The sequence below is a fragment of the Camellia sinensis genome, chromosome 7 (assembly GCF_055761805.1).
Source record: "Camellia sinensis isolate YWXY chromosome 7, ASM5576180v1, whole genome shotgun sequence".
NCBI classification, from domain to species: Eukaryota; Viridiplantae; Streptophyta; class Magnoliopsida; order Ericales; family Theaceae; genus Camellia; species Camellia sinensis.
Genome location: NC_138967.1, coordinates 38,183,046 through 38,198,957, shown reverse-complemented (window position 1 = coordinate 38,198,957; position 15,912 = coordinate 38,183,046). Strand labels below are relative to the sequence as shown.

General features: G+C 32.4%; 1 protein-coding gene across 1 annotated transcript; it reads right to left on the bottom strand.

Moving 5' to 3' along the window:
* Nucleotides 1-260: 260 nt before the first annotated feature.
* LOC114310881 (chaperonin CPN60-2, mitochondrial) lies at nt 261-9,900 on the bottom strand. The gene is made up of 18 exons (XM_028256988.2): nt 9,685-9,900; nt 9,535-9,559; nt 9,060-9,191; nt 8,027-8,186; nt 7,599-7,774; nt 7,370-7,465; nt 6,971-7,075; nt 6,724-6,810; nt 6,523-6,612; nt 6,103-6,183; nt 5,942-6,010; nt 5,666-5,743; nt 5,399-5,494; nt 5,118-5,217; nt 4,930-5,033; nt 1,107-1,212; nt 751-829; nt 261-661 (listed from the first exon to the last, which is right to left on the bottom strand). Exons 1-18 carry the CDS (start codon nt 9,720-9,722, stop codon nt 538-540), a joined length of 1,746 nt encoding a protein of 581 aa, XP_028112789.2. The 5' UTR covers nt 9,723-9,900; the 3' UTR covers nt 261-537.
* Nucleotides 9,901-15,912: the final 6,012 nt, after the last annotated feature.

Sequence of the window (15,912 nt, the reverse complement as noted above, 5' to 3'; positions counted from 1 at the left end):
TACATTTTAAAAGACAATCTTGATATTATAAATATTTTACAACTAATCAATTTATTTCTCATCAAATCTCATCACTTTTGATAAAAAAATGAAATAGACTTAATAAAAGAATTTCTTTTTTCATCATTTCTTACTGTTTTCCACCCAATTAATAAACCAAACATGAGCAAAGAATTCTTTCTTACCATTTCTAATCATTTCCCGCCAATTCATAGCAAGACTAGATAAATATCATATTTTCTTTCATCACTCAAAATGGAAGGCAAGAAAGAACGCATTTTTCAATTGCCAATTATGCTAGGAAGATAATTTGTTATCCTGACAAAATACAGTACAAATCCTTCACTAATCAAATTCGGCTTCTATCCTACATTGTCAACCACTTTCGACAGAACAATCTCTCTCGCTATGATTACATTTATCCTTCGCTCCACAAATGATTGACTAAAAATTAGGCAAAAACCACAATGCTTATTTTCATCTGTGGAAAACAAGGTCAGATGGGTTGGATCAAAGCACTATAGTTGATGATGATCTTCAAAAATCCATACCACCCATGCCACCCATACCACCCATGCCGCCACCCATTGCTGGTACTGACTTCTCATCTTTGGGACTATCAACTACAACAGCTTCAGTGGTTGTCATCAGCGATGAGACACTGCAACATTACAAAAAAGGGCAAGTCATCGAATGAAGAATGATATCCTGGAAAACCCGAACCCACAAAAGAGAGTTCCTTCAGCTTACCTTGCTGCATCGACCAAAGCAGTCCTTATTACTTTTAATGGATCGATAATTCCAGCCTTTACCATATCAACATATTCACCTGGTTGCACAATAGAAACAGGAGCTAAACATTTTAGTAAACTGAAAATTAACATTTGTCAACATGCTGTGAAACAAGACGGGCTGTTTGGTGGAATTTTTCTCAAGCTAAATGTTAATAATCAAAAAGAAAAGGCTAAAAACACCCTATCTCTGCCTCATATATTAGTTAGCAAAGCTACACCAAACACTCAAAAAAAAAAAAAAAAAAAAAAACTATAAGCAGCTCAATAAGTTGTACTAAACAAGGCCAATACAGAAGATTCTACAGCACAGACCTTTGGCAGCATCATAACCAAGATCGGGGTCATTCTGCTCCAATAGCTTACCAACAACAACAGCCCCCTCAACTCCGGCATTAGAAGCAATTGTATAAACAGGTGTCTGCAGTTACAGGTTTCATAAACAAAACGGGTTAATTGAACCAACAGCCAAACAGACCTCCAAGATAATACAAAATCGAATACATCTGATAGAGATCACTAGTAAGAAAAGGCTCATTACAATATTACAAAATGAGTGCTTGAGAAACGGTGTTTGAGATTTCATTAAGACCCACAAACAAGCATGTGGCAGGAGTTACTAAAAATATGGTTAACTAATGAGACCTTGAATCAATAAATGTATAATCGCATAGATGAAACATTTATCTTGTTTGGTTTTCAAATTCAAAAATATTTTCTGATTTCATTTTTTGTTTTGGTTTTTGTTTTTGTTTTTTTGTTTTTTTTAGATGCACCTAATCTTGATGCACATTTTCAAATATTTTTTTTTTGGTCTTTAGTAAACTTTTTTCAGATTTCTTCATATATATTACTTTTTTGGTGATCTAGATTATATACGAAAAATAAAAAGCCAGAAAACAGTTTTTCAGTTTGAAACCAAACAAGCTTATTATATTATGTGTTAGAATTTCCCATCTTTACCTTCACCTACTCCACTACACACTCCACTTCACCTATCTCCACTTCACCACACACTCCACTTCACCTAACCCACTATCACCTCCACTACACCTACTCCACTACACACTCCACTTCACCTATCTCCACTTCACCACACACTCCACTTCACCTAACCCACTATCACCTCCACTACACCTACTACCACATTTTCTTCTATATATAGATTGTATAGGAATTGTAATTTATCAATCTTGTAACAATTACAAACATCAATCAATAATACAATTCTCTTTTTCTCTTTATACATTAAATTCCTACATGGTATCAGAGCAAGGTTAAGAAGCTAGTAATTCTGCTTCACCGGCGGGCGGCAGCCTCGCCTTGGCCGCCCGCCGGACCTCCACACATTCCTTCACTCCGCTGCCACAAATTCCACATCTCTCTCTAGATTTAGTATATACAGAGAGCTATGGAGTCTAAGCCAAGCTTACTGAGGAACATTCTGGTTCGACTCTTTGTCTTCGGTGTTCTCATCATCGCCGTCCGATTCGCCTACGTCGTCACCATCAGAGGCGAATCCTGCGATCTCGGAAGCTTCTGCTTCTTTTCCTCGCCGGAAAATCTCAACCTCGTGATCGGCGTCCAAAATCGCAGGTCATCGGCGATCATTTCAAACGACGCCGCCCTGATTGCATCGTCAGCGACATGTTCCATCCCTGGACTGCCGACCTTGGTGCTCGCCTCGGCATTCCCAGGTTCTTGTTCTATGTTACAGAGACATTTGCTTTGCCGGGTCTCCCCGATGATAACATCATATTTACCAAGAGAAAAATCCCATACTGGTTTAAGGAGAAAGGAACTGGTTATGGACAAATAATTGACGAGGTCATGTTACTTTCCAACCCATGTGCACTTTTGTTTTTATTCTACTTTTTGACATACCAACTCATGTGCACCTTTTCTTTTTTTTTTTTTTCTGTTTTATTCTACTTTTTGACCCATCATTCCACCACCTTCCTCTTTTTTCTAAATCATATTTTTATCACCGCCCACTCCATGATACCTATTTATTATTATTATTATTATTATTATTATTATTATTAAAAAAAAAAAAAAAAAAAAATTCATTCCATTTATTTTTTCTGCTCAGTCTTGTACCTTCAAGCCATTCGGATTTGCACAATACACTCATTTTATTTCTATCGGGATTTCGCCCTGATCACAATTTTACACCAAAAAAAAAAAAAAAAAAAAAAAAACAACAAACCCAAACAACCACATCCACAGGCGGGCTTTTTCTTCTCTACTCTGCCGCCGGTCTCTTCTTCTTGCCTCCGTCTTGGCCGGCCCTTGACGGTGTTGCCTCCGGATTTCCCACGCCACCGAGCACATTTACTCCCTGCTCCTCCACTGCCGCATATGGCGGTCCTCCAAATCGGAACATCACGGTGGCCTTCCGCTTCAGCTCCTTGTTTTCTGTCCTTAGCACGCTTATCTCTGCTCGCGCATCCTTATACATGCGTTGGAGCAGAGCCAGCTGGGAGTTTAAATGCTGCACCTCATTTGTCCTACTCTGCAGCCGGTTCGACAAATTTGTGACCGCCGTCATGGTTTCCACGCATGACTTCAGAGTATACTGATTAGCCTCAATATCAGTTTGCATCGCCATTTTTTGCTCCACCGACCGCATCGGAAAGTTCAATGGAGCAAAACCAGAGGTGTTTGGTTGCGGTTCGCTGGCCACCGCACCAGTTATTTCTCTTGTGGGCTCGTTCAGTTCTGGAAAGAGCGTGAGCAGGTTCTGGGTAACTGGACGGGAAGAAGAGGCCATGTTTTTGAGTTGCTAGGTGTTTCAGAGAAGGGTTGGTTTCCGGGTGTTTCAAGATTTGCAGAGACAAGCTCTCCGAGCGTTCAGAGGTTTCAGACTCGTATGCACAGCCTTCGCCTCAACCTTGTTTTAAATAGCCAGGGCCAGCCACGCGCATCGCGCGCCTCTTGCCGCCCGACAAATTGGCACGCCTTTTCATGGCACATCTTTTGATAAAGTGGACACGCCTTTTGATGGCACGCCTTTTTATGGATTGGGCACGTCTTTTGATGGCACGCCTTTTTACAAAATTGGGCACACTTTTTGAGGGTGCATTTTTTAAGGGTCCGACAAGACTCTATAAACTGTCCCGACATTTGATTCCGGTTAGCTTTTTCAAGGGTCCGACAAGACTCTGTAAACTGTCCCGACATTGATTCCGGTTAGCTCCTTTAAGGGTCCGACAAGACTCTGTAAACTGTCCCGACATTAATTCCGGTTAGCTCCTTCATGGGTCCGACAAGACTCTATAAACTGTCCCGACATAGATTCCGGTTAGTTTCTACAAGGGTCCGACAAGACTCTGTAAACTGTCCCGACATTGATTCCGGCTAGTTTCTACAAGGGTCCAGCAAGACTCCATAAACTGTCTTCTACAACGGTCCGACATGACCCCATAAACTGTCTTCTACAACGGTCCTACATGACCCCATAAACTGTCTTCTACAACGGTCCTACATGACCCCATAAACTGTCTTCTACAACGGTCCGACATGACCCCATAAACTGTCTTCTACAACGGTCCGACATGACCCCATAAACTGTCTTCTACATCGGTCTGACACCACCATACAGTGTCCTCTACAACGTTATGACACCCCATACAGTGTCTTCACCAACGGTCTGACACGACCATACAGTGTCTCCTATCCTTTTTTATTTTTATGTATTTTCTTGTTTTGTTACTCTCTCCAAACTCAAGTTGGTTAGTTTCTCTCCTCCTTGAGTTTGCGGGGGGCTGTTAGAATTTCCCATCTTTACCTTCACCTACTCCACTACACACTCCACTTCACCTATCTCCACTTCACCACACACTCCACTTCACCTAACCCACTATCACCTCCACTACACCTACTCCACTACACACTCCACTTCACCTATCTCCACTTCACCACACACTCCACTTCACCTAACCCACTATCACCTCCACTACACCTACTACCACATTTTCTTCTATATATAGATTGTATAGGAATTGTAATTTATCAATCTTGTAACAATTACAAACATCAATCAATAATACAATTCTCTTTTTCTCTTTATACATTAAATTTCTACATTATGAGAATCTGAGCTTGAGTTTACAAGTAACTATAGAAAAAATTGAACCTTGAGAGCATTCTGAATAATCTGAACACCAATCTTCTGATCAAAGTTGGCTGTTGGCAGCTTATCCAACTCTTTTGATGCATAAAGAAGAGCGACACCACCACCTGTAAATAAAATTCATTTGTCAATCTGTTCACTGTTCAGGTAAACTAGAACACACAGAAAAAAGACATGTAAAACAAAGTTACCGGCTACAATTCCTTCTTCTACAGCTGCCTTTGTGGCATTCAGAGCATCTGTCACTCTGTCTTTCTTCTCACTAACTTCAGCTTCACTTGCTCCTCCAATCTACAAGGAAACAAATCTTATTTTAATCATTGTGTTCATCGTAAGTAATAATTTGGCACATTATGAGACTGGGTTATGAAAAGCATAATGAGCATAATTTTAGAAACACAGCTAATCTAGAGTAGTTGCATTTATTCAAAGTATTTCACAAAATTTTTTGTAAAGCGCAACAATGGCAGACCTTCAGTACAGCAACACCTCCAGAAAGCTTAGCTAATCTCTCTTGCAATTTCTCCTTGTCATAATCAGAAGTGCTCAATTCAATTGCCGACCTAATCTGTAATTCCAAATGGTAGGCCACATAAATCAAGTTAGGATCCAAAGAAATTTCAACATGTTCTTCTAGCTAATTCTTTAGTTAATTATGGATAGATCAATCCCTGTCAATTCATAAATAAAATAAGGGAAAAGGGGATTTGAATATGCTGAAGAACAAAGCAACACATACCTGTTCACATCTTTCCTCTATAGCCTTCTTGTCACCGGCACCGTCAAGAATAAGTGTGTCATCCTTAGAAACAGTGACCTAAGATGACAACCCTGTTAGTTACTCAAGAGATGCATAGGTGATATTGAACCTACATTACTACGGCTCCAAACAAAAATTTTAATCCTTAATTCAAGAACGTAGATAAAAAGAAAATGTTTTTGAAAAATTCTTCTTTAAATAATGAGTTGTCCAATAGCTAAAGCATACAACCTCAAATGGCAGTAGAGCTTTTACCTTTTTGCAAGTACCAAGCATGTCCAAATTCACATTCTCCAAATTCATTCCAAGGTCTTCAGTTATAAGCTACAACACATAAGATAAAAGCACATGTCTTCAGTGTCATGGAATACAATATTGTCTGAAAGCAAACAACATAAATCGGACAAAGAACCTACTTCGCCTCCTGTGAGAATGGCAAGATCCTGCAGATTGGCCTTCCTGTTCTCTCCAAACCCAGGGGCTTTAATGGCACAAACCTATAGACATGCAATTGAAGAAAAATAGAATGGGAGATTTATTGAATGCTCGGACGATCATTACAAGAAATTCTTGTTGAACTGTTAACACTTGACAATGAGAAGATGGAAAGTAAATATATGATTCTCAAATCTTGGAAATCATATATTTACTTTTCATATTCTAACAAATATTGAAATATGTATTCGTCAAGTGCTAAACACAATGCTATCTTTGCTACCGTACGTAAGTCTTCTGTAAAAGACACATAATAAATACATTAAAATGTCAAAAAATTGAAAGGGTAAACTAATAAACAAAAACCAATATAGAAACAAACAAGAAGACAGCCAAAAAACCTTGATTCCAGCACGAAGTTTGTTTAGAATAAGAGTTGCCAATGCCTCACTTTCCACATCTTCTGCAACAATTAACAGGGGCTTTTGACTCTGAATACAAACAACATAGTCTTGTCAATTAAAGAATTGCAGGGTAAGAAAGGCACTTTCCAAGTAAATTTAATGATCAATATGAGATTTATTTGCCAAAGAACAAATTACCTTCAATGCCAACTCTAGTAATTTGACAATAGCATTTATGCTTGAGATTTTCTTCTCATAAATTAGAATAAGAGGGTCATCTAATTCCTGTCACCAAATACCAAATTGTAAGCCTGAAGTGAACATTAATAAGTCAGTGTAAATTACAAAAGCAGCAGCACACATTCTTGATTCCAGTGTGTGACAGTGACATCGAGGAAAAAATATATGCTTGGATGTCAAATTACAATGAAATATGAGGACTTACACATTTCTGGTTCTTCTCGTTGGTGATGAAATATGGGGATATGTAGCCTCTATCCAGTTTCATCCCCTCAACAACTTCCAATTCATTAAACAATGTCTTACCATCCTGCATGAGTTTACTATATAGTCAGACCTGTGGGTCCTGAAAATAAGACTTGAACAAGAAAATGTACAACCAAACCCTAAAACTTGGCCAAAAAATATGTTATATTATAGCAAGATTATGTGCGGGAAAACAACATCACAAAACCAAGATGTCAACAAGAACCAGCTATGCCATGTACACAAAAGATTTTCACATAATGGGACACAGATGTGAGACAAAGGGTGGGTTCCCACACCATTCTGTGAAAATCATCTGTTCACTTAGATATACTCCAACAAGAAGTTAGGAACATACTGCAATTGTGATGACTCCATCCTTGCCAACTTTCTCCATGGCCTTAGCTATCAGCTCACCAATTTCTCTTTCCCCATTTGCAGATATAGTCCCAACCTATCAGAGTACATTTATATCAGCAACCTTGAAAACAAAAATTATTACTATTTGCTATTACAGTTTCCCAAGAACTTGTGTTTCTCCCCAGCATGCTAATAATGGTTAGAATGATTTAAAACTAGTAACAAACCTGCGCTATTTCTTCAGATGTGCTAATCATACGTGCCCTGCTTTTCAAGTCTGTTACCACAGAATCAACTGCCATAGTAATACCCCGTCTTAGGTCCATTGCATTCATCCCAGCTGCAACTGATTTGCAACCTTCAGCAAATATTGCTCGGGTAAGGATTGTAGCACAAGTAGTACCTGAAAGCACCACAAATTGTTCAGTACCATGTGGTTAGAACTTGGTAACTATACACTAAAGTAACATAAATATGATTTAATGCCCATTGGTCCTATGTTTAATAACTAAACTCTCGTTAAATGGCCAAAGGAAAAACTTTAAGTCTTTCAACAACAAAGAATAACCAAATAGCCTCAATCAAACAAATCTACTACAACTTGAAAATACAAACTCTCTCGATTCTTCCAATGCTACTAGGAAGAAATCCTTACCATCGCCAGCTTCATCATTGGTTGCATTAGCAACCTGTTTTACAAGGCTTGCACCAACATTCTTGACCTTGTCCTTGAACTCAATGCTCTTCGCAACTGTGACACCATCTTTTGTCACTTTGGGGCCACCAAAGCTTTGTTCAATCACCACAGTCCGACCCTTCATTCAGCAACACAAATAACTAGACTTGTCAGCACTGACGAAACCCATTACTAAAGAAAATCCAGGAGAAGCAAAAAAAAAAAAAAAAAAAAAAAAAAAAAAAAAAAAAACCAATATTTTCTCTTTGCATTGAAGTACTGAAACTAAAATAACAAACACATAAAACACAAAATACCACATGACTCATCTGATTGGACATTAACAAAACAAAAAGTCGGCAACCTAATCAGACCATCCCCAGCTGACTACCCATCTCAGGCCCTGAGGTTTCTGAAACAGCCCCTCATGGAGTCATGGGCACATCCCGATCCTTGAAACAATATCAGATACTATGATCAAAACTATAAAGTAGTATTTGGTTTGCAGGAATGATTTTAGGCACGAACAGAATGACTATTCCTTGGCCTCCTGATGGAATGGAATGGAATGGCCATTCTCTTAAATTGGTTATTGGACATTCTCTTAAATGGAATTCCATTTCCAATGTAAATTCCTTTTCTTTTCACCAAACCAAACATAAAAATGGATATTCCAACAGAATGATCATTCCATTCTAGCCTCAATCCAGTGAACCAAGAAACAGAGCAAAATTATTCACAACATAAATGCATGAAAATATAAATCCATATTCCAAGAATTGAACTCTATTATCTATACTCAATTTTTACAGTACCCTTCTTGAAAGTTTACTAATTCAATTTGCTAGCACAATGTATCACTCACAAAAATTAAAATAAATAACCAAACTAACCTAAAGTTCGCTTCTTGACTTGGCGCGATCAACATAAGTTATCAAAAAACACATCTTTGGAATAAAGCATCAACCTATATTCAAACAATACAAGAAGTTGATTGATCTCGAGAGCATACCTTGGGGCCCATGGTTACTTGAACAGTATCAGCAAGCTCTTCAATACCCTGTAGCATCAAAGTCCGAGCCACCACGCCAAATTTGATGTCTTTGGCTGCATAGTCTCTGCTCCAACTCAATCTACTACCAATCTGCATTCCACCAAAAACCCAACACACACACATATTTATAGAGAGAGAGAGAGAGAGAGAGGAACTGATTAAAGTCTGAAACAAATAAAATCTACTGAGTCTACTACCAAACTGCGTCCCAGCAAAAACACAATACATATATATATATATATATATATATATATATATAGAGAGAGAGAGAGAGAGAGCGAGATGAACCCATTACAGTCTGAAACAAATAAAATCCACTGAGTCTACCACCAATCTACATCCCACCAAAAACCCAATACATATATATGTATAGGAGAGACAAGAAGCAAGTAGAGTCTGAAACAAATAATCTAAAGAGTTTAGGGACAATCACCTGTTGGGTGGTGTTCCTGGCAACCCTGTGAATCAATAGAATCAAGTTTGATAAGAGAATGATCAAGTAGTACAAAGAAATGAGAAAGTACAAGAAAACCCATGAAGTAGAAAGACATTGAAACATAAAGGGTGAGATTGGTGGACGTACCGAGCTTTGGAGGCAAGGTTTGCTGCGAAGCGGTACATGGCTATCTGGGTATCGCAGAGAAGTGAGAATTGAAGTAGGCAGACTTTAGTTGGAGAGAGAGAGAGAGAGAGAGAGAGAGAGATTTCAGGGGGTTAAGAATGGAGAGGTCCTATTGGAAGTGGACACAATTGTGATTATCAAGAGGGGAAGGGAAGGCTCTAGAAGAAACATTAGTACAAGGTTCTAGGGTTTTAGGGCTTTTTAACCCTAGAAAGGCCCAAAAAAATAAAATAAAATAAAATCAAGGGTTTAAGGTTTTAGGCCAGGTTTGTTTGGTAAATTAAATGAGATGGAATTATTAACATATCAATCGTGTATGTTATGTAAGGGGTAAAATAATATAATTATTTATTAAAAATAAGATAATTATATTTAATTTTTTTTATATTTTATATTTTGTAAATAAAATTTTATATATAAGTTTAAAGGTTTTGTTTCAAATGTTTCTTTACTATAACATATAGTATAGATACATTAAAATTGTTATATTAATAATTAATAATTAAAATTATGCTTTGTTATTAAAAAAAATGATATAGTTATAATATTTTACTATTTTAGAATAACAATATATGAATTTTAAAAAAAATCATATTGATTTTTGAAAGAGAAATAATTAAAAAAAATTTAAAACTTAATAAGTAAGAAAGAATCATCATAACATGTAAAATTGCTAAAATTACTGTTAAACCAGCAAATCATTCAAACCAAAAATGGTTTAACTTAATTAGTTAAGTCAAAAACTAACCAATTTACAAAAAAATTAATTAATTAAAATTTTTAAATAAAATGTTACTAAATATGGAAAGTAAATCTATTAATTTAAATTTAAAATTGACACAATATAAATTTAAAGTTATAATAATCTATCTCTTAATTTATAAGTTTTAAATACAAATTTAAAATTATCATAATTATCTCATAATTTTTGTATTAAGGAGTAGTAAAAGTAACATTGAGATTATCAATATATCTATATATTTTACAAAAGAATATTTTTAAGGAGAGATATTATGAGAGTTCAAAATCTTATACAAAATTATTTTTAAAATCAAAACCTCTATGTGAGATTGTAAAATAAAAATTAAATAGAAACTAATCAATCGGGATTTTCTTAATTGTTTAAAATTAAAAAAATCAAAAAAATTAGTATGAGATATTGATCATAAAACTTCTCACTAAAAATCTCTTTTTGCTTAAATAAATAAGAGCATAAGATTCACTTTATGTAAGTGAAACAATTCACTTTTTCCTTATTTTCTTAATGTGAGATTGTAAAATAAAAATTAAATGAAAGCTAACTAATGAGAACCTTCTTAATTGTTTAAAATTAAGAAAATTCAATAATTTATATAAATGAGAGTATAAGATTCACTTTATATAAGTGAAACAATTCACTTTTTCCTTTTTTTTTTCCCCCGATGTGAGATTGTAAAATAAAAATTAATGGAAAACTAATTAATAGGAATTTTCTTAATTGTTTAAAATGAAGAAAATTTAATAATTTTAAAATGAGGGTTTGGAGCTCCTAGCAATCTTCTCTCTAAAAATTTTATTTTCCTTATATAATATAAGTGAAATAATTAACTTTTTTCTTCTTTTTCCGATGTTGGATTATGTAAAATAAAAGTTAACAATTATTTGGGCGAGAAGTTTATTTTGAATCATGCAATCTCAGCCGTTTAATTTTTAATCAAGTCAATCTTTAATTTATTTCGAATCAAACAAATCTAACTAATATATTTTGATAAAATCGTTAAAATCGCTGTTAAACTAGCGAATCAGTTAAACAAAAAATGGTTCACCCTATCAGTTAAGTCAAAGAACCAATCAACTTATACAAAAATTAATTAATTAAAACTTTTAAATTTTATTTTAATTTTAAAATTTAAACTGTCTTAAATTGAAACATACACAACAGTACAATATTAAATAGGAGCATAATATTTATATAGTGAAACAACTTTTTTTTTTTCGTTTTCTTTATATGGGATTGTAAAATAAAAGTTAATAGTTGTTTAGACGGAAAATTCATTTCTAATCAAGCAATCTCAGTCGTTCAATTTTTAATTATGTCAATTTTAATTTATTTCAAATCAAACAAATCTAGACAAAATATTTTAATAAAATAGCTAAAACTGCAGTTAAACCAGTGAATCAGTCAAACTGAAAATGATTCAGCCTAATCAGCTAATTCAAAAGACCAATCAATTTACAATAAAATTAATTAATTAAAACTTTTAAATTTTATTTTAAAATTTAAATTATCTTGAACTAAAATATGCACAATACTACCATATTAAATAGGAGTATACGATTCACTTTATAAAAGTAAAACAACTTACTTTTTCTTTTTCTTTTTTTCTCGATGTGGGATTGTAATTATTTTAAAGTTAAATATTATGAGAGTTTCAAAATCTCATATAAAATTATTTTTAAAATAAAAACCTCTATGTTGGATTGTAAAATAAAAATTAAATAGAAGTTAGCCAAAGAAAATTTTCTTAATTGTTTAAAATTAAGAAAATAAAAAAAAAATGGTATGAGATATTGATCATAGGGTTTCTCACTAAAAAATTTCTTTTTACTTGTATAAATAGGAGCATAAAATTCACTTTATCTAATTGAAACAATTCATTTTTTTCTTCTTTTTCTGATGTATAATTGTAAAATAAAAGTTAAATGCAAGCTAGCTAATTGAGATTAAATTAAGAAAATTGAATAATTTATAAAAATAGGAGCATAAGATTCACTTTATGTAAGTGAAACAATTTATTTATTTATTTTTTTCGACGTGGGATTGTAATGGGAAGCTAACTAATGGGAATTTTCTTAATAGAAGCTAACTAATGGGAATTTTCTTAATTGTTTAAATTAAAAAATTTAATTCACTTTGCTTGGTTATAGTTTTCCAAAAACACTTTTTAGAAAATTCTATTTTCTTATTTTTCATGTTTTTTTTGTTTTTATTGAATTTTTTTAATATTTTAAGCAAATTTTTTAATTTTTAGACATATCTAACATAAATATACCTAAAAAGTAAAAAATTTGTGGAAAAAACTTTTTAAAAATTCACTAAATACCAAAAATATAAAAAAAAATACAAGAATTCAGTACATTTTTTGTATTTTTATGTATTTATTAATTTTTAAAAATATTTTTTTCACAAATTTTTTACTTTTTAGATACATCTAAATAAGGTGCATCTACAAAAGTAAAAAAAATGTTTCAAATTTTAAAAATATTCACTAAAAACAAAAACAAAAACAAAAAAAAAAATACGAAAACCAAAAAACTCAATTTTAAAAAACTTAATTCAAAAAACTCAAACTAATACACTTAATAATTTTAGAATGAGAGTTTGGAACTTCTAGAAGGCTTCTCACTCAAAACCTCATTTATAAGATTCATTTTATATAAGTGAAACAACTTACTTTTTCTTCTTGTTTCCGATGTGGGATTGTAAAATAAAAATTAACAATTGTTTGGGTGAGAAGTTTATTTCTAATCAAGTAATTTCAGTTCTTTAATTTATTTCGAATCAAATAAATCTAACCAATATATTTTGGTAAAACCGTTAAAATCACAGTTAAACCAGTAGATCATTCAAACCAAAAACAATTTAGCTTAATTAGTTAAGTCAAAAGACCAACCAGCTTACACAAAAATTAATTAATTAAAATTTAAACCGTCACTAAATATGAAAAGCAATCTATTAATTTAAATTTAAAATTGATACAATATAAATTTAAAATTATAATAATCTATCCCATGATTTATAAGTTTTAAATACAAATTTAAAATTATCATAATTATCTCATAATTTTTGTATTAAGGAGCAGTAAGAGTGACGTTGAAATTATCAATATATCTATATATTTTACAAAAGAATACTTTTAAGGAGAGATATTAAGAGAGTTTCAAAACCTCATACAAAATTATTTTTAAAATCAAAACCTCTATGTGAGATTTTAAAATAAAAGTTAAATGGAAATTAGCCAATTGTGATTTTCTTAATTGTTTAAAATTAAGAAAATCAAAAAAATTAGTATGAAATATTGATCATAAAGTTTCTCACTAAAAATCTCTTTTTGCTTATATAAATAGGAATATAAGATTCAGTTTATACAAGTGAAACAATTCACTTTTTCTTTCTTTTCTTGATGTGGGATTATAAAATAAAAGGTAAATGGAAGTTAGCCAATGAGAAAGGTTTGAAGCTCCTAGAAGGTTTCTTCTAAAAATCTCATTTTCTTTATATAATATATAGATAGATAGTGAAACAAATTTTGATTTTTCTTCTTCTCCCAATGTAAGATTATAAAATAAATCATAAACTAATTAGCATTTTATTTTTATATGGTTAAATGGAAGTTAGCCAATGGAAATTTTTTTAATTATTTAAAATTAATAAAATCAATATGAGAAATTGCGATTAAACCGGCGAATCGATCAAATCTAAAATGGTTCAGCCTAATCAATTAGGTCAAATGACCAACCAATTTATACAAAAATTAATTAATTAAAACTTTTAAAGGTTATTTTAATTTTAAAATTTAAACTGTCTTGAATTAAAGTATACACAATAGTACACTATTAAGATTCATTTTATATAAGTGAAACAACTCTTTTTTTTTTTTTTCCAATGTGAAATTATAAAATAAAATTTTAACAATTATTTGGACGAAAAGTTTATTTCCAATTAAGCAATCTCAGTCTTTCAATTTTTAATTAGATCAATCTTTAGTTTATTTCGAATCAAACAAATCTAATCAATATATTTTGATAAAACTGTTAAAATCGCGATTAAACCAACGAATCATTCAAATTAAAAATGATTTAGCCTAATCGGCTAGGTCAATTAATTAATTAAAAATTTTAAAATTTAAACTACATTGAATTGAAACATGCACAACAGTACAATATTAAATGGGATGAAAGTATAAGATTCACTTTATATGTGTAAAACAACTCATTTTTTTCCTTCTTTTCCTGATGTGAGATTATCAAATAAAAGCTAACCAATAAAGATTTTCTTAATTGTTTAAAATTAAGAAAATCAAGAAAATTAATATAAGATATTGAAACTCTTACAAAACTCCTTACTAAAAATCCTCTTTTCCTTATATAGTATATAGATTAGTAAGAGAATGATTAGTAAAGAGATTATAGGTAATGCTAGGGATACATAAATTTTCTACCAAATGTCTCACATTGGATGTAGGGTCCACATGTAAGATATTTGGTCATTCATTTGATAAAAAATTTGAGACCTATAGCATTTTCCTTATTGATATAGGAATTGTTAATGAAGGAATTAAGTAAAAGTGTGTTTGTTTTGATGATAGTGTGAGAGATGATCAGTGATAAGATTGTTAAATTATTTTTATATGAAATAAATTAATTAATTAATTCTATATTAAAAAAAACTAAAAAAATATTAAAACAAACCGATACACTTGGTTAAAAAAATAAAATTAAAAGAACAATCCCACTTAAAATTGAGTCAAGCTAATTCCTTACTGAGGGAGATTACTAAACCCTTCACACTAACAATCCCCCTCTCAAGTCAACACAAAACAATTTTTTATGAGTAGAACCCACAACCATATCAATCTAATCCGACTACCTATGCCAATAAACAAACATAGCCTTAAGGTTTTAAAACCTCAACAGTTACGCAGCCATTCCATCAATATATGTTCAACCTTTGCAAATTCAACGGATAATTGCACCTTATTTTCTAATTTTTATTATTTGTTTATTAGATAAATCACAAATACCTTTTTGACATTTGTTTAAAATATGAATTGATTAATGTGATTATGAAAATTACCTTCTACCTATTTAAATTTCTAATTGCATAACAATGACCTATTTTATTAATTAATCATTAAGCTAAGCAACAATTTTTAATGATGTCAGAATTATACTTCAATTAACAATTTTATTAATTCTGATCGTCGCAACTGTGTCTGGTTGAAGGAGGTTTCTGGTCATCTTTGCAAGACTGAAGCAAAGGTTCTCCACAAGGGGACTGCTTTGGTTCTGCATCTGATTGAGGTAATTCGATCACCTATTTCACTTCTTAGGCTGCTCAAATTCCATTATACAGACTAGGCTCCCAACTCTTGAATCAATTCTTGATATTATTGTCTTCTTGTTGATTCTTGAATATTTGATGCTTCA